We start from the raw sequence: 26,687 nt of genomic DNA, 5'->3' as shown, positions 1-26,687 counted from the left end.
AGCATCGTTGTGCGCACTGTGTACAATCATTTCGCTGTTTTCTGCATGGGGGGGGGAAGGAAGGGAGGGGGGTGAACGCTGAACAGAAGTGGCGTGTTTCGCACAGCAAGTCAGGTTTAAATCACAGGACATGAATTAGATTTATACTGGTGCTGTACTCCTGTGCTAAATACTTTTTAAATACACTGATCAGCCATAACATTAAAACCACCACCTTGTTTCTACACTCACTGTCCATGTTATCAGCTCCACTTACCATATAGAAGCACTTTGTAGTTCTACAATTACTGACTGTAGTCCGTCTGTTTCTCTGCATGCTTTCTTAGCCCCCATTCATGCTGTTCTTCAATGGTCAGGACCCCCACAGGACCATCACAGAGCAGGTATTATTTAGGTGGTGGATCATTCTCAGCACTGCAGTGACACTCACATGGTGGTGGTGTGTTAGTGTGTGTTGTGCTGGTATGAGTGGATCAGACAGTCCACTCACTGTCCACTCTGTTATATTAGACACTCCTACCTCGTTGGTCCACCTTGTAGATGTAAAGTCAGAGACGATCGCTCATCTATTGCTGCTGTTTGAGTCGGTCATCTTCTAGACCTTCATCAGCGGTCACAGGACACTACCCATGGGGCGCTGTTGGCTGGATGTTTTTGGTTGGTGGACTATTCTCAGTCCAGCAGGGACAGTGAGGTGTTTAAAAACTCCATCAGCATTGCTGTGTCTTATCCACTCATACCAGCACAACACACACTAACACACCACCACCATGTCGGTGTCACTGCAGTGCTGAGAATCATCCACCACCTAAATAATACCTGCTCTGTAGTGGTCCTGTGGGGGTCCTGCCATCGAAGAACAGCATGAATGGGGGCTAAGAAAGCATGCAGAGAAACAGACGGACTACAGTCAGTAATTGTAGAACTACAAAGTGCTTCTATATGGTAAGTGGAGCTGATGTGGACAGTACTAAGTAGTGCTAAAATATTCCTTATATGTAGACTAAGGACTCGTAGATCAGTTGTAGCCTAGTGGTTGAGGTACTGGACTAGTAATCAGAAGGTTGCTGGTTCAAGCCCCACCACTGCCAGGTTACTGCTGTTGGACCCTTGAGCAAGGCCCTTAACCATCAATTGCTCAGACTGTGTACTGTCACTGCTGTAAGTTACTTTGGATAAAGGCATCTGCTTAATGCCAAAAAAATGAAAAAGACTTGTGCCCAGAGACCCTGACCAGGATAAAACACTGGTAAAACTTAATGAACTGATTAAAATTTGATCTGAGACTCAGTACTTCTAAACCATAAGACCACCTGGGTCAAGTATTATTTGTGATCGGGGCGCTTGGCCGCAAGCGCCAGTCGTTTCCCCTCTATATTCAACGCTCATCAGCGACTCGCTCCGTCCCGCCCGCCGCTGATGGCAACAGACAAACAGCTTTCAGCACGCCATTGACAGGCCAGGCCTGGAGTGCTCTTCAAGGGGTGCTAGACAGGTCCGAGTACCTGTAATTGTGCACCGGCGCATGAAACCCACCGCTCGAGAGGCCCGCTTTCATCCGCTTAAAGAGACAACGTCCTATTTTTATCCGCGGCCCAAGTACAAACACACACATCACGCCGTGTCCGCGTGTAGCTACAGGGTGGTGAGAGCAAACATGTACACGGACAGCTGTCATTTATCCCTCACACACACATCGTACATTACAAGCCAGAGTACAAAGGTTTAAAGTGAGTGACTGTTAAGTCGACCCTTGACCCCACTCGGCCAGCTGTCAGCGTTCTGGTAAGCCCTTAAGGAATGTGCTCGATACTCTGTAGTCTGAGCAGATCCTGTCAATCATTCAGCCGCTATTGACGAGGTTATCTCTGATAAGGCAGCTAAGCTGGCTTATCAATTCTGTTTGTCGAGCTATCCTGCAGCTGTTTTCATTTAGCTCGTTAGATACACCTCGTTACTTCAGCGTAATGTCACACAGATTATACAGTGGTACCTTGTAACTCAACGTCCCATCAGTTTGTTATTCAGATTCAGATTCAGAATCAATACTTTATTGATCCCAGAGGGAAATTGCAGTTCTTACAGTAGCACCCACTTATGTAGAAAGAATAAACACTCTACTAGCTAAAAACTAAGAAGAAGAAAAAAAGAAAATTTAGCAAATAGAATTTAAAAAGTTATTTACACATAATTAAATAATTAAATGCTTGCATTATTATTATTGCACATATGAATACAAAAATTGCACTGAATATTGCACAGGTGAACCATAGTGTCACATATTAAGGGAGGACAATATATAATATACAGTGTATCACAAAAGTGAGTACACCCCTCACATTTCTGCAAATATTTCATTATATCTTTTCATGGGACAACACTATAGACATGAAACTTGGATATAACTTAGAGTAGTCAGTGTACAGCTTGTATAGCAGTGTAGATTTACTGTCTTCTGAAAATAACTCAACACACAGCCATTAATGTCTAAATGGCTGGCAACATAAGTGAGTACACCCCACAGTGAACATGTCCAAATTGTGCCCAAAGTGTCAATATTTTGTGTGACCACCATTATTATCCAGCACTGCCTTAACCCTCCTGGGCATGGAATTCACCAGAGCTGCACAGGTTGCTACTGGAATCCTCTTCCACTCCTCCATGATGACATCACGGAGCTGGTGGATGTTAGACACCTTGAACTCCTCCACCTTCCACTTGAGGATGCGCCACAGGTGCTCAATTGGGTTTAGTCCATCACCTTTACCTTCAGCTTCCTCAGCAAGGCAGTTGTCATCTTGGAGGTTGTGTTTGGGGTCGTTATCCTGTTGGAAAACTGCCATGAGGCCCAGTTTTCGAAGGGAGGGGATCATGCTCTGTTTCAGAATGTCACAGTACATGTTGGAATTTATGTTTCCCTCAATGAACTGCAGCTCCCCAGTGCCAGCAACACTCATGCAGCCCAAGACCATGATGCTACCACCACCATGCTTGACTGTAGGCAAGATACAGTTGTCTTGGTACTTCTCACCAGGGCGCCGCCACACATGCTGGACACCATCTGAGCCAAACAAGTTTATCTTGGTCTCGTCAGACCACAGGGCATTCCAGTTATCCATGTTCTTGGACTGCTTGTTTTCAGCAAACTGTTTGCTGGCTTTCTTGTGCGTCAGCTTCCTTCTGGGATGACGACCATGCAGACCGAGTTGATGCAGTGTGCGGCGTATGGTCTGAGCACTGACAGGCTGACCTCCCACGTCTTCAACCTCTGCAGCAATGCTGGCAGCACTCATGTGTCTATTTTTTAAAGCCAACCTCTGGATATGACGCCGAACACGTGGACTCAACTTCTTTGGTCGACCCTGGCGAAGCCTGTTCCGAGTGGAACCTGTCCTGGAAAACCGCTGTATGACCTTGGCCACCATGCTGTAGCTCAGTTTCAGGGTGTTAGCAATCTTCTTATAGCCCAGGCCATCTTTGTGGAGAGCAACAATTCTATTTCTCACATCCTCAGAGAGTTCTTTGCCATGAGGTGCCATGTTGAATATCCAGTGGCCAGTTTGAGAGAATTGTACCCAAAACACCAAATTTAACAGCCCTGCTCCCCATTTACACCTGGGACCTTGACACATGACACCAGGGAGGGACAACGACACATATGGGGACAATTTGGACATGTTCACTGTTGGGTGTACTCACTTATGTTGCCAGCTATTTAGACATTAATGGCTGTGTGTTGAGTTATTTTCAGAAGACAGTAAATCTACACTGCTATACAAGTTGTACACTGACTACTCTAAGTTATATCCAAGTTTCATGTCTATAGTGTTGTCCCATGAAAAGATATAATGAAATATTTGCAGAAATGTGAGGGGTGTACTCACTTTTGTGATACACTGTATATAAAATAACTATATATTAAATATATTGTTATTTAATTTCAGATTAACAATGAACAGTCGCTTTGTTCAGCGCTCGGCTTGAGCGGTGCGGTAATACGTCATCAAAGCGCGCATATGAGTCGAATCTGCATTTGTGTGGAATAACCGTCAGATTCACTCTGAAAGCGTCCACACGTATCTGTGTTTAGCTGAATTTTCCCCGTTTCACTTTTAAACTTGTGTTATAGCTCGGGGTGCTGATAAACTGTAAGAATCAGCTTTTTTTTTTCAGTGTACAAGTATCAAAAACAACCCCATTATTTTACATTAGCCTAAAATATATGCAGCTCCACAGGACCATGGAACACATCAACAGGTTTCCCGTACATCCTTATGGGAAAAAATACCTCGAAACTCAACGCCACTCCCAGAACCAATTGACGTTGAGTTTCAAGGTACCACTGTATAATCATGAACTGCTTCTTATTACCCGTGCAACCACAAGGTGTCTGAATGGGTAGCACTATCGCCTCACAGAAAGAAGGTCCTGGGTTCGATCCCCAGGTGGGGCGGTCCGGATCCTTTCCGTGTGGAGTTTGCATGTTCTCCCCGTGTCTGCGTGGGTTTCCTCCGGGTGCTCCGGTTTCATCCGTCAGTCCAAAGACATGCAAGTGAGGTGAATTGGAGATATTACATTGTCTATGACTGTGCTCGATTTAACCTTGTGAACTGATTAACCTCGGGCGGCACGGTGGCTAAGTGGGTAGCACTGTCGCCTCACAGCAAGAAGGTCCTGGGTTCGATCCCCAGGCGGGGCGGTCCGGGTCCTTTCTGTGTGGAGTTTGCATGTTCTTCTCTCCTCCGGGCGCTCCGGTTTCCTCCCACAGTCCAAAGACGTGCAGTCAAGTTAATTGGAGACGCTAAATTGCCCTATAGATGAATGGGTGTGTGTGTGTCTGCCCTGAGATTGACTGACGCCCCGTCCAGGGTGTTACTGTGTGCCTTGCTCCCATTGAAAAGCTGGGATAAACACCCTAATTGGATAAGCGGTTAAGACAATGAGCGAGTGAGAACTGGAGAATCTTGTGTAATGAGTAACTACCATTCCTGTCATGAATGTAACCAAAGTGTAAAACAGGACGTTGAAATCCTAACAAACAAACAACCAACCCGTGCAACGAACTGTCAGCGGTGTTGTTCTAGAGCGCAGGAAGCGTGCAGCAGGCGAGGAATTTTGGCCACGTCCTGTTAACCGCTTTTATGTCCGTACTCAGCCGCGTCTTTGATGTTAAGCACCATCCGCCCAAGATTAGCCTCAATACGGCTTTGATTTCCACTCACCCGCTTGCTTATTCCAGACATCACCGTCGCCCGGCCCAGAATATGAATCTCTTCTCATCAGACTGAGCGATGAGGCCGGGGGAAACGATTCTCCATCATCTCGTATATTGCGTTTGGCCGCGCCGGCCACTTGGCATTTTTCAGCAATATGTTATAAATAATTTCCCGCCGCCGCACCGCGCCGCGTGTTTACCGGCGAATGAGAAATCGGAGAAAAAGCAGCGCGATTGTTTGTGCACGGCCGTGGCCCTGGGCTGAACCGAGCCTCATAAATTCCTGTTGATGCATCTGTACCTGAGCTCGTTTTCTCTCCCTGATTACACCTTTTTTTTTTTTTTTTTTTTTAACTTGGTCACAGGCTTAGTCAGGGTTGTGAGGTCTACGCCACCGCTTTGATATCGGCTAAGCAGAGGAAGGATAAATTCTAGCCAGCTTGTGCGGATAATGCCGGGCTCTTCGTCCTCTTTTGTCCTCCGCTGCCACCGTTCCCCCTCTTTATCCACCTTCGTCGTCGTGCGCCGCGATCGTCTGATCGACAGGCCGAAAATTCAATTTAATGACCTGCCCACGCGTGCCTGTAATATGATTTTACAGGCTGTTACGGTCAAGCCGAGGTAGCATTTGCATAATGATTGCGGCGCGATAGGAGACGAGGGGCGGAAGGGGGGGCGCGGTTGGAGGGGTCGGACGGCGCTCGGCTCGGTCGCAGTTGCCATGACGACCACGGCCAGGCAGGCGGAGAGAGAATGGAGATCGTTCTGCATTGATGAGATGGGGTGGGAGGTGGGGGGAGCTGTGCTGGTGGTTAGCGGTGCTGGGAAAATGAAGAAGGAGGGTGGCGGGGTGGAATGGGCCCAGAATACTGACAGATTTGGCCTGGGTCCACCCTCTCTCATTACCGACTGCTGCAGACATTTCCATCCTCAGCCAGAAGCCTCATCTTAATTCCCGACATCAACAAGTGGCTTTTCAGTATGCAGCCGGGCCTAGCCCGGGCTTAACTCGAAGCATTCCGCGCCACGCTCTCGAATACGATCGCAGCTCAAGCGCTCGCGCGTAGCCGACGTTGACGTTCGGGTTGCTCCACGTCTACGCGAGATGCGGTGCGGAGAGTCGCAGGGAAGTCCTAGTCAGCAGTACACTGCATTACCGGGCCGACGGCGGGTGAAGTGTAATGGCGCTCTTAACGCGGCTCGGCTCGCGCGCAGTTTGGAGTGTACACTCATCGCAGCTGCGCTCCCACTCTCCCGGGCCCTCCTAATGCTTTAAATATTTCACATGTCAATATCACGCTGTTTGGAGTGTGCCGAGTCAAGCGCCGCTGATTGCCATGGTAATTGACTTAATCGTCGTAAACACTAAAACGGTTTGAGTGAGGGTTGGGTTTTTTTTTTCATCCATCCCTCCCTGCTTCATTTTGTTTCTGTTTTCTCTCTTGCAGACAGAGATTGCTAAAAGGCTCAATGCAATTTTGGCTCAGATTATGCCCTTCCTGTCACAAGAGGTAAGTGTCATTAGCACACAGCTGTGATGGCCATAAATATCAGAAAAATACTTATGAGCCCTTATAAGTCCGCCTGTATTTATGTTGCCTATAAATATGATCCTTATAATGTAAGACTTTATTATAAAGTAAAAATAGGCTCTTAATTAAAGTCTTCTTTATAGCTTATATAACTTCGTAGCTTTTGCATGTTCAGAAGTATATATTTAATCAGTATAATTATTGTCAGGTGGGGGTTACATATTTATATTGTCTACAGTATATAGTAGGGCTGCACGATATTGAAAAAAACTGACATTGCGATTTTTTTTCTTCCTGCGATATATATTGCGATATTAAAAAAAATTATTAATAATACATGTATCTTACTCTAAATAAGGGGCTCATCTGTGAAAAAGGGTGGTGCCTACAAGGGATACAAAAGATTATGACAAGCTACATCTTTGTACTCGGTTGAAACTGAGCATTAAACTAAGAAAGCTTCAATATCACATGAGGGAATTAACAGGATTGACAAAATGGGTCATTTAATATTTTATTTCACAATCAAAACCTCTTCAAATAGTAAACATTATTAAAAAAAAATATACAAACAAAAGAGCAGCTATACACCTGTTCGAAATCCGAGATGCCTTACTAAGCTCACTACTGAGGCAACTTAATATTTCAATGGTATTTTGACTCAAGAACGAGTGAGAATCGGAAGCGTCCTTAGTGATGAAGGCAATCCCAGAATTCATTGCGGCATCTCTTTTCTCACAGAAAAATAAACATGGCTGACGGTGCGGACAAAGTTATTTTCAAACGTAAATAAATAGTTATTGATTTTTAACGAGTTTTCTGTACACGAATCGAGATGTTATATTGACATGTTAGCGCTGTCCCACCTCATTCTGTTGGTTTTAATGGCAAGATGCTAAATGCTAAACGCGAAACCCGATGGAATCGCTAAGTAGCGCGTTCGAATAACCTGCCTTATAAAAGTTAATGACTTATTAGAATCCTCTCTACTGAGGCAGCTGCATATGTAGGTAGTAAGACAGCAAGGCAGCTCCCTAGGTTTTCAAACACACTGGTTGATGTGTCATGGAAAATGAGAACGGTGTGAATTTTCACTTTGTGTCAAGCAGCAAAAAAGTTGTAGCATGACGTATTTGATTTAATTTGCATTAAGTGACATAGCACGTCCTGCGATGTGACTATTGCGCATGCACACATCGCGATGACGATGCTGAACTGATATCGTGCAGCCCTAGTATATAGTACTTATATGTACCTAAATGTACATTGTATAGTACTTATATAGTACTTAAATATGATTGGATGGTTGGTTGGTTGGTTGGTTGGTTGGTAGGTAGTAACACTGATGGATGGGTTTATGGATGGATGGATAGTAAAATTGTGATTGATGGGTTTACACTGTATATGGATGGATGGATGGTTGGTTAGTAAAATTGTGATTAATGTTTTTATGGATGGATGGTTAGTAACATTGCCATGGATGGATGGACATATGGATATTATATAGATGGATGGATGGTTAGTAACATTGCCATGGATGGACATATGGATATTATATAGATAGATAGATGGATGGTTAGTAACATTGACATGGATTGATGGATATATGGATATTATATAGATGGATGGATGGATATATGGATATTATATAGATGTATGTATGGATATTATATAGATGGATGGATGGATGGATGGATATTATATAGATGGATGGATATATGGATATTATATAGATGGATTGATGGATATATGGATATTATATAGATGGATGGATGGATATATGGATATTATATAGATGAATAGCTAGATGGATGGATGGTTAGTAACATTGACATGGATGGATGGATATATGGATATTATATAGATGGATGGATATATGGATATTATATAGATAGATAGATGGATGGACATATGGATATTATATAGATGGATGGATGGATATATGGATATTATATGGATGGATGGATGGATATATGGATATTATATAGATGGATGGATGGATGGATATATGGATATTATATAGGATGGATGGATGGATGGATATATGGATATTATATAGGATGGATGGATGGATATATGGATATTATATAGATGGATTGATGGATATATGGATATTATATAGATGGATGGATGGATATATGGATATTATATAGATGGATTGATGGATATATGGATATTATATAGATGGATGGATGGATATATGGATATTATATAGATGGATGGATGGATATATGGATATTATATAGATGGATTGATGGATATATGGATATTATATAGATGGATGGATGGATATATGGATATTATATAGATGGATTTATGGATATTATATAGATAGATAGATGGATGGATATTATATAGATGGATGGATGGATATATGGATATTATATAGATGGATTTATGGATATTATATAGATAGATGGATGGATGGATATTATATAGATGGATGGATGGATATATGGATATTATATAGATGGATATATGGATATTATATAGATGGATGGATGGATATATGGATATTATATAGATGGATGGATGGATATATGGATATTATATGGATGGATGGATATATGGATATTATATAGATGGATTTATGGATATTATATAGATGGATTGATGGATATATGGATATTATATAGATGGATGGATGGATATATGGATATTATATGGATGGATGGATATATGGATATTATATAGATAGATAGATGGATGGATATATGGATATTATATAGATGGATGGATGGATATATGGATATTATATAGATGGATATATGGATATTATATAGATGGATGGATGGATATATGGATATGATATAGATGGATTGATGGATATATGGATATTATATAGATGGATAGATAGATGGATGGATGGTTAGTAACATTGACATGGATGGATGGATATATGGATATTATATAGATGGGTGGATGGATATATGGATATTATATAGATGGATTGATGGATATATGGATATTATATAGATGGATGGATGGATATATGGATATTATATAGATGGATAGATAGATGGATGGATGGTTAGTAACATTGACATGGATGGATGGATGGATATATGGATATTATATAGATGGATAGATAGATGGATGGATGGATAGTAACATTGACATGGATGGATGGATATATGGATATTATATAGATGGATGGATGGTTAGTAACATTGACATGGATGGATATATGGATATTATATAGATGGATTGATGGATATATGGATATTATATAGATGGATTGATGGATATATGGATATTATATAGATGGATTGATGGATATATGGATATTATATAGATGGATATATGGATATTATATAGATGGATTGATGGATATATGGATATTATATAGATGGATTGATGGATATATGGATATTATATAGATGGATTGATGGATATATGGATATTATATAGATGGATGGATGGATATATGGATATTATATAGATGGATTGATGGATATATGGATATTATATAGATGGATTGATGGATATATGGATATTATATAGATGGATTGATGGATATATGGATATTATATAGATGGATTGATGGATATATGGATATTATATAGATGGATTGATGGATATATGGATATTATATAGATGGATGGATGGATATATGGATATTATATAGATGGATGGATGGATATATGGATATTATATAGATGGATTGATGGATATATGGATATTATATAGATGGATTGATGGATATATGGATATTATATAGATGGATGGATGGATATTATATAGATGGATTGATGGATATATGGATATTATATAGATGGATTGATGGATATATGGATATTATATAGATGGATTGATGGATATATGGATATTATATAGATGGATGGATGGATATATGGATATTATATAGATGGATGGATGGATATATGGATATTATATAGATGGATTGATGGATATATGGATATTATATAGATGGATTGATGGATATATGGATATTATATAGATGGATAGATAGATGGATGGATGGTTAGTAACATTGACATGGATGGATGGATATATGGATATTATATAGATGGATGGATGGTTAGTAACATTGACATGGATGGATGGATATATGGATATTATATAGATGGATTGATGGATATATGGATATTATATAGATGGATTGATGGATATATGGATATTATATAGATGGATTGATGGATATATGGATATTATATAGATGGATTGATGGATATGTGGATATTATATAGATGGATAGATAGATGGATGGATGGTTAGTAACATTGACATGGATTGATGGATATATGGATATTATATAGATGGATATATGGATATTATATAGATAGATAGATGGATGGATATATGGATATTATATAGATGGATAGATGGATATATGGATATTATATAGATGGATATATGGATATTATATAGATGGATGGATGGATATATGGATATTATATAGATGGATAGATGGATATATGGATATTATATAGATGGATATATGGATATTATATAGATGGATATATGGATATTATATAGATGGATGGATGGATATATGGATATTATATAGATGGATAGATGGATATATGGATATTATATAGATGGATGGATGGATATATGGATATTATACAGATGGATATATGGATATTATATAGATGGATGGATGGATGTATGGATATTATACAGATGGATATATGGATATTATATAGATGGATGGATGGATATATGGATATTATATAGATGGATGGATGGATATATGGATATTATATAGATGGATATATGGATATTATATAGATGGATAGATGGATATATGGATATTATATAGATGGATGGATGGATATATGGATATTATATAGATGGATAGATGGATATATGGATATTATATAGATGGATGGATATATGGATATTATATAGATGGATATATGGATATTATATAGATGGATAGATGGATATATGGATATTATATAGATGGATGGATGGATATATGGATATTATATAGATGGATAGATAGATGGATGGATGGTTAGTAACATTGACATGGATGGATGGATATATGGACATTACAATAAAATTTTTTGTGAAATGGACCTTTTTATTATCATTTTTTATTAGAGCGTACTACAATAAGATGGTTGAATTCATAGTGAATTTTACTTATTTATTTAGTTCATTTTGTAATGTATATACACACCACTTGACATTTTTGGTATTTGGAATGTAATAATGTGTAAAAGAACACAGACTACGAATTAGCATATGACCACACTACTAAGAACGAGCAGGCTGGTTTGGCTGAGTAATGATCCACCATTCCACCAGTATTGCACCATGGATTTGGGTTTATTTGGGATTTGGGTAACACTGATGGATGGGTTTATGGATGGATGGTTAGTAAAATTGTGATTGATGGGTTTACACTGTATATGGATGGATGGTTGGATGGATGGTTAGTAAAATTGTGATTGATGGGTTTATACTGTATATGGATGGATGGTTGGATGGATGGTTAGTAAAATTGTGATTGATGGGTTTACACTGTATATGGATGGATGGTTAGTAACATTGTGATTGATGTTTTTATGGATGGATGGTTAGTAACATTGCCATGGATGGATGGACATATGGATATTATATAGATGGATGGATGCTGAGTAACATTGCCATGGATGGATGGACATATGGATATTATATAGATAGATGCATGGTTAGTAACATTGACATGGATGGATGGATGGACATATGAATATTATATAGATAGCTGGATGGTTAGTAACATTGACATGGATTGATGGACATATGGATATTGTATAGATAAATGGATGGTTAGTAACATTGCCATGGATGGATGGACATATGGATATTATATAGATAGATGGATGGTTAGTAACATTGACATGGATGGATGGACATATGAATATTATATAGATAGCTGGATGGTTAGTAACATTGACATGGATGGATGGATATATGGATATTATATAGATAGATGGATGGATGGATATATGGATATTATATGGATGGATGGATGGATGGATATATGGATATTATATAGATAGATGGATGGATGGATATATGGATATTATATAGATGGATGGATGGTTAGTAACATTGACATGGATTGATGGATATATGGATATTATATAGATAGATGGATGGATGGATATATGGATATTATATGGATGGATGGATATATGGATATTATATAGATGGATGGATGGATATATGGATATTATATTGATGGATGGATGGATATATGGATGGTTAGTAACATTGACATGGATTGATGGATATATGGATATTATATAGATTGATTATATAGATGGATGGATGGTTAGTAACATTGCCATGGATGGATGGACATATGGATATTATATAGATGGATAGATAGATGGATGGATTGCCATGGATGGATGGACATGAATAATATATAGATAGCTGGATGGTTAGTAACATTGACATGGATTAATGAATATATGGATATTATATAGATGGATAGATAGATGGATGGATTGCCATGGATGGATGGACATATGAATATTATATAGATAGCTGGATGGTTAGTAACATTGACATGGATTGATGGACATGGATATTGTATAGATAAATGAATGGTTAGTAACATTGACATGGATGGATGGATATATAGATATTATATAGATGGATTATATAGATGGATTGATGGATATATAGATATTATATAGATGGATGGATGGTTAGTAACATTGACATGGATGGATGGATATATGGATATTATATAGATAGATAGATGGATGGATATATGGATATTATATAGATGGATGGATGGATATATGGATATTATATAGATGGATGGATGGATATATGGATATTTTATAGATGGATGGATGGATATATGGATATTATATAGATGGATGGATGGATATATGGATATTATATAGATGGATGGATGGATATATGGATATTATATAGATAGATGGATGGATATATGGATATTATATAGATGGATGGATGGATATATGGATATTATATAGATGGATGGATGGATATATGGATATTATATAGATAGATGGATGGATATATGGATATTATATAGATGGATGGATGGATGGATATATGGATATTATATAGATGGATGGATGGATATATGGATATTATATAGATGGATGGATGGATATATGGATATTATATAGATGGATATATGGATATTATATAGATGGATAGATGGATATATGGATATTATATAGATGGATGGATGGATGGATATATGGATATATGGATATTATATAGATGGATAGATGGATATATGGATATTATATAGATGGATGGATGGATATATGGATATTATATAGATGGATGGATGGATATATGGATATTATATAGATGGATATATGGATATTATATAGATGGATGGATATATGGATATTATATAGATGGATGGATGGATATATGGATATTATATAGATGGATGGATGGATATATGGATATTATATAGATGGATGGATATATGGATATTATATAGATGGATGGATGGATATTATATAGATGGATAGATGGATATATGGATATTATATAGATGGATGGATGGATATATGGATATTATATAGATGGATGGATGGATATATGGATATTATATAGATGGATTGATGGATATATGGATATTATATAGATGGATAGATGGATATATGGATATTATATAGATGGATGGATGGATATATGGATATTATATAGATGGATGGATATATGGATATTATATAGATGGATGGATAGATATATGGATATTATATAGATGGATGGATGGATATATGGATATTATATAGATGGATATATGGATATTATATAGATGGATGGATATATGGATATTATATAGATGGATGGATGGATATATGGATATTATATACATTTACATTTTCAGCATTTAGCAGACGCTCTTATCCAGAGCGACTTACAGAAGTGCTTCCATAGTGAACATTTCATTCCTTAAGTTTAGATAGACAACAGTCGAAGAACACAACTCTGCTAAAACCTGTTAGAACCAAAGTGCCTTTTTTTTTTTTTTTTTTTTAATGGAAAAGATTGGAATAAAGTGTTAGTAAATAAGTACAAGTCAGCCTAAGTGTTTAGTAAAGAGGTGGGTTTTTAATCGTTTTTTAAAGACAGCAAGACACTCAGCTGTTCGGACAGACAGAGGAAGTTCGTTCCACCATTTGGGCGCTAGAACAGAGAACAGCCTTGATGCTTGTCTTCCTTTAGTCCTGGATGGAGGCTCAAGTCGAGCTAGACTAGAGGCTCGGAGGTTGCGTGGTACAGAGCGGGGTTTGATTAGACCCCGAAGGTAGCTTGGGGCTGGTCCATTTTTGGCTTTGTAGGCGAGCGTCAGTGTTTTAAACTGAATGCGTGCAGCTACAGGAAGCCAGTGAAGAGAACGCAGCAGTGGGGTGATGTGGCAGTGTTTAGGTTGGTTAAAGACCAGACGGGCAGCTGCATTTTGAATGAGCTGTAAGGGTTTAATAGTGGCCATGGGAGCTCCTGCCAGGAGGGAGTTGCAGTAGTCCAACCGAGAGATTACAAGTGATTGCACCAGAATCTGGGTAGCTTCTCTGGAGAGAAATGGCCGAATCTTCCTGATGTTGTACAGGAGGAACCGGCACGATCTCGTCATGTTGGCTATATAAGGAGAGAAGGTCAGCTGGTTATCCAGGACAACACCAAGACTTCTTACCTTATCAGATGGTCTAATCAGGAAGTCATCCAGAGAAATGACTAGGTCCTGGGTTGGAGACAGATCTCCAGGAATGAGCAACATCTCTGTCTTGCTGGGATTAAGTTTTAGATGATGAGCTGACATCCATTGTGAGATATCTTGCAGACATGCTGAGATGCGAGCTGAGACTTGCGTGTCTGAAGAAGGAAATGACAGAACAAGCTGAGTGTCATCTGCATAGGAGTGGTAGGAGAAGCCATGGGAGGCTATTGGGAGGCTATATAGATGGATGGATGGATATATGGATATTATATAGATGGATGGATATATGGATATTATATAGATGGATATATGGATATTATATAGATGGATGGATATATGGATATTATATAGATGGATATATGGATATTATATAGATGGATGGATGGATATATGGATATTATATAGATGGATGGATGGATATATGGATATTATATAGATGGATAGATGGATATATGGATATTATATAGATGGATGGATGGATATATGGATATTATATAGATGGATGGATGGATATATGGATATTATATAGATGGATGGATATATGGATATTATATAGATGGATGGATGGATATATGGATATTATATAGATGGATGGATGGATATATGGATATTATATAGATGGATGGATGGATATATGGATATTATATAGATGGATAGATGGATATATGGATATTATATAGATGGATATATGGATATTAGGATATTATATAGATGGATATATGGATATTATATAGATGGATAGATGGATATATGGATATTATATAGATGGATGGATGGATATATGGATATTATATAGATGGATGGATGGATATATGGATATTATATAGATGGATGGATATATGGATATTATATAGATGGATGGATGGATATATGGATATTATATAGATGGATAGATGGATATATGGATATTATATAGATGGATGGATGGATATATGGATATTATATAGATGGATGGATGGATATTATATAGATGGATGGATGGATATATGGATATTATATAGATGGATAGATGGATATATGGATATATGGATATTATATAGATGGATGGATGGTTAGTAACATTGACATGGTGGATGGATATATGGATATTATACAGATGGATATATGGTTATTATATAGATGGATTGATGGATAAATGGATATATGGATATTATATAGATGGATAGATGGATATATGGATATTATATAGATGGATAGATAGATGGATAGATGGATATATGGATATTATATAGATGGATAGATAGATAGATAGATGGATGGTTAGTAACATTGACATGGTGGATGGATATATGGATATTATATAGATGGATGGATATATGGATATTATATAGATGGATGGATGGATATATGGATATTATATAGATGGATGGATGGATATATGGATATTATGTAGATGGATGGATGGATATTATATAGATGGATAGATAGATGGATATATGGATATTATATAGATGGATAGATAGATGGATATATGGATATTATATAGATGGATGGATGGATATATGGATATTATATAGATGGATGGATATATGGATATTATATAGATGGATGGATGGATATATGGATATTATATAGATGGATGGATGGATATATGGATATTATGTAGATGGATGGATGGATATTATATAGATGGATAGATAGATGGATATATGGATATTATATAGATGGATAGATAGATGGATATATGGATATTATATAGATGGATGGATATATGGATATTATATAGATGGATGGATGGATATATGGATATTATATAGATGGATGGATGGATATATGGATATTATATAGATGGATGGATGGATATATGGATATTATACAGATGGATGGATGGATATATGGATATTATATAGATGGATGGATATATGGATATTATATAGATGGATGGATGGATATATGGATATTATATAGATGGATGGATGGTTAGTAACATTGACATGGTGGATGGATATATGGATATTATATAGATGGATGGATGGATATATGGATATTATATAGATGGATGGATATATGGATATTATATAGATGGATGGATGGATATATGGATATTATATAGATGGATGGATGGATATATGGATATTATATAGATGGATGGATGGATATATGGATATTATATAGATGGATGGATGGATATATGGATATTATATAGATGGATGGATATATGGATATTATATAGATGGATGGATGGATATATGGATATTATATAGATGGATGGATGGTTAGTAACATTGACATGGTGGATGGATATATGGATATTATATAGATGGATGGATGGATATATGGATATTATATAGATGGATGGATATATGGATATTATATAGATGGATGGATGGATATATGGATATTATATAGATGGATGGATGGATATATGGATATTATATAGATGGATGGATGGATATATGGATATTATATAGATGGATGGATGGATGGATGGATATTATATAGATGGATGGATATATGGATATTATATAGATGGATGGATGGATATATGGATATTATATAGATGGATGGATGGATATATGGATATTATATAGATGGATGGATGGATATATGGATATTATATAGATGGATGGATGGATATATGGATATTATATAGATGGATGGATGGATATATGGATATTATATAGATGGATGGATGGATATATGGATATTATATAGATGGATGGATGGATATATGGATATTATATAGATGGATGGATGGATGGATATATGGATATTATATAGATGGATGGATGGATATATGGATATTATATAGATGGATGGATGGATGGATATATGGATATTATATAGATGGATGGATGGATGGATATATGGATATTATATAGATGGATAGATGGATATTATATAGATGGATGGATGGATATATGGATATTATATAGATGGATGGATGGATATATGGATATTATACAGATGGATATATGGATATTATACAGATGGATATATGGATATTATATAGATGGATGGATGGATATTATATAGATGGATGGATGGATATATGGATATTATATAGATGGATGGATGGATATATGGATATTATATAGATGGATGGATGGATATATGGATATTATATAGATGGATGGATGGATATATGGATATTATATAGATGGATGGATGGATATATGGATATTATACAGATGGATATATGGATATTATATAGATGGATGGATGGATGGATATATGGATATTATATAGATGGATGGATGGATATATGGATATTATATAGATGGATGGATGGATATATGGATATTATATAGATGGATGGATGGATATATGGATATTATATAGATGGATAGATAGATGGATGGATGGTTAGTAACATTGACATGGATGGATGGATATATGGACATTACAATACAAAATTTTGGGAAATGGACCTTTTTTATTATCATTTTTTATTAGAGCGTACTACAATAAGATGGTTGAATTCATAGTGAATTTTACTTATTTATTTAGTTCATTTTGTAATGTATATACACACCACTTGACATTTTTGGTATTTGGAATGTAATAATGTGTAAAAGAACACAGACTACGAATTAGCATATGACCACACTACTAAGAACGAGCAGGCTGGTTTGGCTGAGTAATGATCCACCATTCCACCAGTATTGCACCATGGATTTGCATCTGTCCTCAGCTGTGGGCTCAGCTGCTTTTATATTTTACATAGATCACACAATGCTCTGTTCTGTTTACCTCCAGTTGCATATCACATGCATCATGCAAATCATGAACTTACTCTGTGTGGGGCTGTTTAAGGGTTTTATTTTTAATTCTATTATCATTTTTTTCTTTTAGCACCAACAGCAGGTCGCTCAGGCTGTTGAACGTGCCAAACAAGTGACCATGACCGAGCTGAATGCGATCATCGGGGTACGTGGACTGCCCAATCTGCCTCTTACCGTGAGTATTCCTCTTTAATTCCTTCATTTAAATGTTATAAAGGGACACAACTGCTTTGTTATTAGCTGATGATTGATTTCAGATTTGCTTTTGGAATAAATGATACGGTAATAAGAACGCTATGCTATGAGTTTATGTGAACGCTATGCAGTTTTGTCCTTTTTCATAAATGATTTTTTAAATCTATTTTAGTCAAAATGCAAAAACTTGTGTATTAATCTTCCTGTTTTAACCATCATACAGAATTGTGTATGCATGCATAGTAAGCACACATACATGGCAATTTAGCATATAAACTTAGCAACTTAGCATACATATTTAGCAACTTAGCATACATATTTAGCAACTTAGCATACAAACTTGGTATTTTAGCATACATATTTAACAACTTACATTTACATTTTCCTGTATTAACCATAATACAGGATTGTATATGGATGTATAGTTAACATACTTATCAACTTAGCATACATATTTAGCAATTAAGCATACAAACTTAGCATTTAGCCCACATATTTAGCAACTTAGCAAATATATCTCGCAACTTAGCCTACAAACCTAGCATTGTTTTTATACATATTTAGCTACTTGGAATACATATTTAGCAATTTAGCACACAAACTTAGCATTTAGCCCACATATTTAGCAACTTAGCAAATATTTCCCGCAACTTAGCCTACAAACCTAGCATTTTTTTATACATATTTAGCTACTTGGAATACATATTTAGCAATTTAGCACACAAACTTAGCATTTTGCCTATATATTTAGCAACTTAGCATATATATTTACCAGTTTATCATACAAACCGAGCATATTACCATACATATTTAGCTACTTACATTTACACTTTCCTGTTTTAACCATAATACAGAATTGTGTATGGATGTATAGTTAACATACTTATCAACTTAGCATACATATTTAACAATTTAGTATACAAACTTACTATTTTAACTTAATTTTAACATAATTAGCAGCTTGGCATACAAACTTAGCATTTTAGCATACATATTTAGCAACTTGCATTTACAATTTCCTGTTTTAACCTTAATACAGAATTGGGAAAAGCATGTATAGTTAACATACTGAGCATTTTAGCATGGGCGGACTGGGTGTTACATACACTGATCAGCCATAACATTAAAACCACCTCCTTGTTTCTACACTCACTGTCCATTTGATCAGCTCCTTTTACCATATAGAACCACTTTGTAGTTCTACAATGACTGACTGTAGTACATCAATTTCACTACATACTTTTTTAACCTGCTTTCACCCTGTTCTTCAATGGTCAGGACCACCACAGAGCAGGTATTATTTAGGTGGTGGATCATTCTCAGCACTGCAGAGACACTGACTGAGCGCTGCTGGAGTTTTTAAACACCGTGTCCACTCGCTGTCCACTCTATCACTCCTACCTAGTTGGTCCACCTTGTAGATATAAAGTCAGAGGCGATCACTCATCTATTGCAGCTGTTTGAGTCGGTCATCTTTGAAATCTTCATCAGTGGTCACAGGACGCTGCCCACGGGGTGCTTTTGGCTGGATGTTTTTGGTTGGTGGACTATTCTTAGTCCAGCAGTGACTGCTGTGTCTGATCCACTCATACCAGCACAACACACACTAACACACCACCACCATGTCAGTGTCACTGCAGTCCTGGGAGAATCCTGACCATTGAAGAACAGCATGAAATGGGGCTAACAAAGCATGCAGAGAAACAGATGGACTTGGACTACAGTCAGTAATCGTAGAACTACGGTAAGTGGAGCTGATAAAATGGACAGTGTGTGTAGAAACAAGGAGGTGGTTTTAATGTTATGGCTGATCGGTGTATGCATCTGTTACTGCTGCCCTCTCACAGGGGTACCATTAATACGGCCTCCAGTCGTACCAAGGGTCCAATTAAACGTGTGTTTGTGTGCGTGAGGAACACTAAGGCAGCAGGAACCGTTGTGGATCTTCAGAGACGGCACGTTGCATGGTTACAGTGCTAAATTGTTTAGCTTATCCCACCCGAGGCCGAGGGTAAGTAGGTGTCTAATTCGGCCGGTAGGGGTTTTCAACCACCCAGCCGTGTTATTCCGCTCGTCTGTCGGCCAGCCAGCGTTTGGCAGCGGCGCTTCACAGTCGGGGAGGAGATTAACGTCAGCAGAAGAGGTCTTTATCTAGGAATATTAAATTAGAAGAGGCATTTTATTTCTATTTCTCGTCTTCATAGCCCGGGCACTAATGAGAGTTCTCGATGATTGTCCATGCATATTACACATCAGTGGCTCATTAGCCGGAATGAGCAGGAAAGGGCCTCCCCCGTGAATCAACTGTCTCTTTAATTTCCCTCGTGGTCCATGATCTTCTCTAGCTTGCAGACACACACACACACACACACATTTGCTAACTCTCACTTTTTCCTTCATCGTGTACATACTAAGGTACTAGAATTTGGAGTTTGGAGTTTGGCTGATTGACACCTTGTTTTTATTTATCGAGTGCTAGATCAAGTACTTTAGGATAGCGCATATCAAGTGCAAGAGTTCAAGAGTGGCTTAATTGTCATTTCAGCTATACACTCATCAGCCATAACATTAAAACCACCTCCTTGTTTCTATACGTACTGTCCATTTGATCACTTTGTAGTTCTACAATTACTGACTGTAGTCCATCTGTTTCTCTGCATATAATCTTAGCCTGTTTTCACCTTGTTTTTCAGTGGTCAGGACCCCCACAGAGCAGGTATTATTTAGGTGGTGGATCATTCTCAGCACTGCAGTGACACTGTGTTGTGCTGGTATGAGTGGATCAGACACAGCACTGCTGCTGGAGTTTTTAAACACCGTGTCCACTCGCTGTCCACTCTTACACACTCCTACCTAGTTGGTCCACCCTGTAGATGTAAAGTCAGAGACGATCGCTCATCTATTGCTGCTGTTTGAGTCGGTCATCTTCTAGATTCCTCATCAGTGGTCACAGGACGCTGCCCACGGGGCGCTGTTTGCTGGATATTTTTGGTTGGTGGACTAATCTCAGTCCAGCAGTGACAGTGAGGTGTTTAAAAACTCTGATCCACTCATACCAGCACAACACACACTAACACACCACCACCATGTGAGTGTCAGTGCAGTGCTGAGAATGATATACCACCCAAATAATACCTGCTCTGTGGGGGTCCTGTGGTGGTCCTGACCATTGAAGAACAGGATGAAAGGGGGCTAACAAAGCATGCAGAGAAACTGGACTACAGTCAGTAATTGTAGAACTACAAAGTGCTCCTACATGGTGAGTGGAGCTGATAAAATGGACAGTGAGTGTAAAAACAAGGTGGTATAAAGTGAGGTAAAAAAAACATATTCTGATATACAGTTACTTACAGTATACAGTCTGCGCAATCGAGGGTTAAGGGCCGTGCTTAAGGACCCAACAGTGGCAACCTGGCAGTGGTAGGGTTTGACCCAGCAGCATTTATTAATGGGTACTTAAGCACTTGCAGCTTTTCCCAGCCCCGGTTTCTCAGAAGCGTGGATTCTAACAGACTTGGCAGCTATGAGTTCGAAGAGGGGCAAGGTTGTAAGTTCAGCTCCCGGGTGGCACTCCTCTATATAGCGCTCCCGTCCCTGCCATTCTCCAGAGGCCCGTCTCGGCAATATACAGCCAGCTGTGCAAATAATCATCAAAGCTGTTAGCAATTATGCTCACCCCTAAATTCGAGCTTCTGACGGACATCTTAATAATGATTCGTCCTCTGGAAAGGGCAAGCTTTCGGAGTATTCCAGACATCTAAATAAGCCCTCGGTATTGATATTTACTCTGGCGTGCCATTAATGACCTGCTAATAATTCCAAAAGGTTGTACCTCCGCGCCTGCTGTACTTCGCCAATAAGATCTAACCTTTTCCACTTCAATAGAAGAAAAAAAAAACGCACACTGGAGATTTCCGTCAGAACGGCCATAAATGGTCATTGATTGGCCGGAGGAAGGGAGCTACTTGCCATAACAGCAGCTAAATTATTCAGGCCTCTGGAGCGTAGTAATAAATTGTGTAGTCTGTTGGTTTTTTTTCTTTTTCTACCTCTTTTATTGGTGCCTGTACTAAGTATTATTTAAGCTCGCTTTAAATGGTGCACTTCCCATGCTGAGAGGCTTTTAACTCCCGTTCGCTTGCTCCAAGCCCTTCAAATATTGATGGGAGTATTGGAGGCTTGAAGGCTTGCCAGCGTGAGACCCCTGATTGTCCACTGCAACCACACACACACACACACACACACACACACACACAGACACACTTTCATACCCTGGAGTGACTTTTTTTTTTTTTTAGTTTTTATGGCTGATTCATATGTGTGTGTGTTTGATTGTGTGTGTGTGTGTCCAGCTTTTTGAGCAGGTAGTGGGTAGCACTGTTCCTTCACTGTTCCTCACAGCAGGAAGGTCCCGGGTTCGATTCCCAGGTGGACCGTACCGGGTCCTTTCAGTGTGGAGTTTGCATGTTCTCCCCGTGTCTGTGTGGGTTTACCCTGGGAGCTTTGAATTAACTGAACCATAATGCGGGTGAAGTGTGTGTGTGTGTGTGTGTGTGTGTGTGGTCAGCTTTTTGACTTTGTGTAGGAGCAGGTGGTGTAAATGCTGCCCTGATATCTGCCTTACATTGTTACTGGGGGCAGCACAATGGATCAGTGGGTAGCACTGTCGCCTTACAGTGGGTAGCACTGTCGCCTCACAGCAAGAAGGTCCTGGGTTCGATTCCCAGGTGGAGTGGTTCGGGTTCTTTCCGTGTGGAGTTTGCATGTTCTCTCCTGTCTGTGTGTGTTTCCTCCGGGAGCTTTGAATGAACTGAACCCTAATGTGTGTGTGTGTGTGTGTGTGTGTGTGTGTGTGTGTGTGTGTGTGAGTGTGTGAGTGTGTGAGTGAGTGAGTGAGTGAGTGAGTGAGTGTAAATGCTCATGCTTTCTAATGGTATCTTAAACACCACTTAATATTTGATTGGGCCGGCACGGTAGCTTTAGTGGGTAGCACTGTCGCCTCACAGCAAGAAGGTCCTGGGTTCGATTTCCAGGTGGAGCGGTCCGGGTCCTCTCTGTGTGAAGTTTGCATGTTCTCCCCATATCTGTGTGGGTTTACTCCATGAGCTTTGAATTAACTGAACCATAATGTGTGTTTGTGTGTGTTTGTGTGTGTGTGTGTGTGTGTGTGTGTGTAAATGCTCATGCTTTCTAATGGTATCTTAAACACCACTTAATATTTGATGGGGCCGGCACGGTAGCTTTAGTGGGTAGCACTGTCGCCTCACAGCAAGAAGGTCCTGGGTTCGATTCCCAGGTGGAGCGGTCCAGGTCCTGTCTGTGTGAAGTTTGCATGTTCTCCCCATATCTGTGTGGGTTTCCTCCGGGAGCTTTGAATGAACTGAACCATAATGTGAGTGAAGTGTGTGTGTGTGTGTGTGTGTGTGTGTGTGTGTGTGTGTGTGTGTGTGTGTGTGTGTGTGTGTGTGTGTGTGTGTGTGTAAATGCTCATGCTTTCTAATGGTATCTTAAACACCACTTAATATTTGACTGGGGCGGCACGGTAGCTTAGTGGGTAGCACTGTCGCCTCACAGCAAGAAGGTTCGATTCCTAGGTGGAGTGGACCAGGTCCTTTCTGTGTGGAGTTTGCATGTTCTCCCCGTGTCTGCGTGGGTTTCCTCCGGGAGCTTTGAATGAACTGAACCCTAGTGTGAGTGAAGTGTGTGTGTGTGTTTAGCTTTTTGACTTCGTGTAGGAGCAGGTGGTGTAAATGCTCATGTCCTAACAGACCTCCAGCCCATGCTTTCTAATGGCATCTTAAAGACCACATAATATCCGCTTTTAGGCACGTGTGCGTCTGTACGAGCATGACTGTTTTATTTCAGCTCTTGCAACGACAGTAATGCTAACCACTTTTGTGCCAACGACCGCCAGCTTTCCAGGTTTCCACGCCCAGCCGCGATTAACTCGTCTCGTCCGTCTCAAGTGTGACGGCTCCCTTCTTTTCCTTCACACAGCTGCAACATACAAATCTAGAAACGTCTTGACTTTTGCGTCTGTAATACGAGGGCTGTTCAAAAAAGTTTTTTTTAACTGTATTTATTAAGGATTTTAAAAACAAATGACATCACTTTTCTACACAGTCACCTCCCGATGCATCATGTGATCATTCATCGTCACATGAAAATCTTCTTTCCCTTAAAGCTTCTTTGAGCGGTCCAAAAAGGTGGAAATCAGATGGCGCTACATTCAGACTACAGACTCTCTCTCAGACACAGCCAATTACTACTCCTCCCGCCCTCACAGTTTCCAACCAATATAAAAGTGCGGAAACTTTTTGAAGACCCCCCGTAGATATGATTAAACCATAAGGGTGCTAATGCTCCTGGTTTCTGAACCCCTTTTACAATGGTTTTACTGGCTCAGACTGTATAGAAATGTCCCCGTGTACACTTCGACCCACTTGATGTTCGTTTCTTCACAGCAGCAGCAGCTCCAGGCACAGCATCTCTCTCACGCCGCCCACGGCCCCATGGTTCTGCCGCCGCACCCCTCGAGCCTGCAGCCTCCAGGAATCCCTCCGGTCTCCGGCACCGGCTCAGGCCTGCTGGCACTGGGCGCGCTGGGCAGCCAGCCCCATCTGCCCGTAAAGGATGAGAAGAATCACCATGACCTGGAGCATAGAGGTGAGAGGGGATTCATACACTGTTCATATACCCAAGCAGTAGCAAAAAAAAGCCCAGACTAGGACCAAACTTTTTAAAACAGGCAGCTGGATTGGCTACCTCATAGGTTACAATACTTAAATGAGACGTTTCATATATGTCCAATCAGAAACAGAGCTGCATTGTCTACACTTATGTAATTTTTTATATATTATATATAGGTATATTGATATATAGATATATAAACATACACAAAAACATAAGATCATAAGATGCCCTTCCTGACACAACCCTCCTATTTTTATTCGGGCTTGGGACCAGCACTGTAAGCGCACCTATAAACCCACCTTCCATTGGCTAGGCTGTATTGGTCATCCCCACCCCCGGACATTATTGTTATCTGTGGTATATGTGTAATAAAACCACAAGTGTGCAAATACTTCCCCTGAATCTTACATAACTGTATTTCTGGAATGAAAAATAAACCAGTAAAAGTGGTTTATTTTATTTATTAATATTAGCTCTAAAATTATACTAGCCAAGAAAACAGTAAACACTTGGCTAAGCTCCTCCCCCCCCCCGAGGCATCGTTTAATCCATACAACTATAAACAACTCACGGTGTTTCGCACGGACGACTTTCACATTCGCACAACGTGTTTACGCCGTGGTCAGGTGGCGTGAAGAAGCCCA

General features: G+C 39.0%; 1 protein-coding gene across 1 annotated transcript in view; it reads left to right on the top strand.

The window, feature by feature from the left end:
- tle3a (TLE family member 3, transcriptional corepressor a) overlaps window positions 1–26,687 on the top strand; it is a 66,204-nt gene that overhangs the window by 11,785 nt on the left and 27,732 nt on the right. The window contains exons 6-8 of the mRNA XM_063004135.1: window positions 6,664–6,726; window positions 19,226–19,330; window positions 25,815–26,016. Coding sequence (XP_062860205.1) covers window positions 6,664–6,726; window positions 19,226–19,330; window positions 25,815–26,016 — 370 coding nt within the window. The remainder of the gene's footprint in view (window positions 1–6,663; window positions 6,727–19,225; window positions 19,331–25,814; window positions 26,017–26,687) is intronic.

This window comes from Trichomycterus rosablanca, chromosome 11 (assembly GCF_030014385.1).
Source record: "Trichomycterus rosablanca isolate fTriRos1 chromosome 11, fTriRos1.hap1, whole genome shotgun sequence".
Lineage (NCBI taxonomy): Eukaryota > Metazoa > Chordata > Actinopteri > Siluriformes > Trichomycteridae > Trichomycterus > Trichomycterus rosablanca.
The sequence above is the reverse complement of the archived record's forward strand: the minus strand, read 5'-3'. Positions and strand labels throughout refer to the sequence as shown.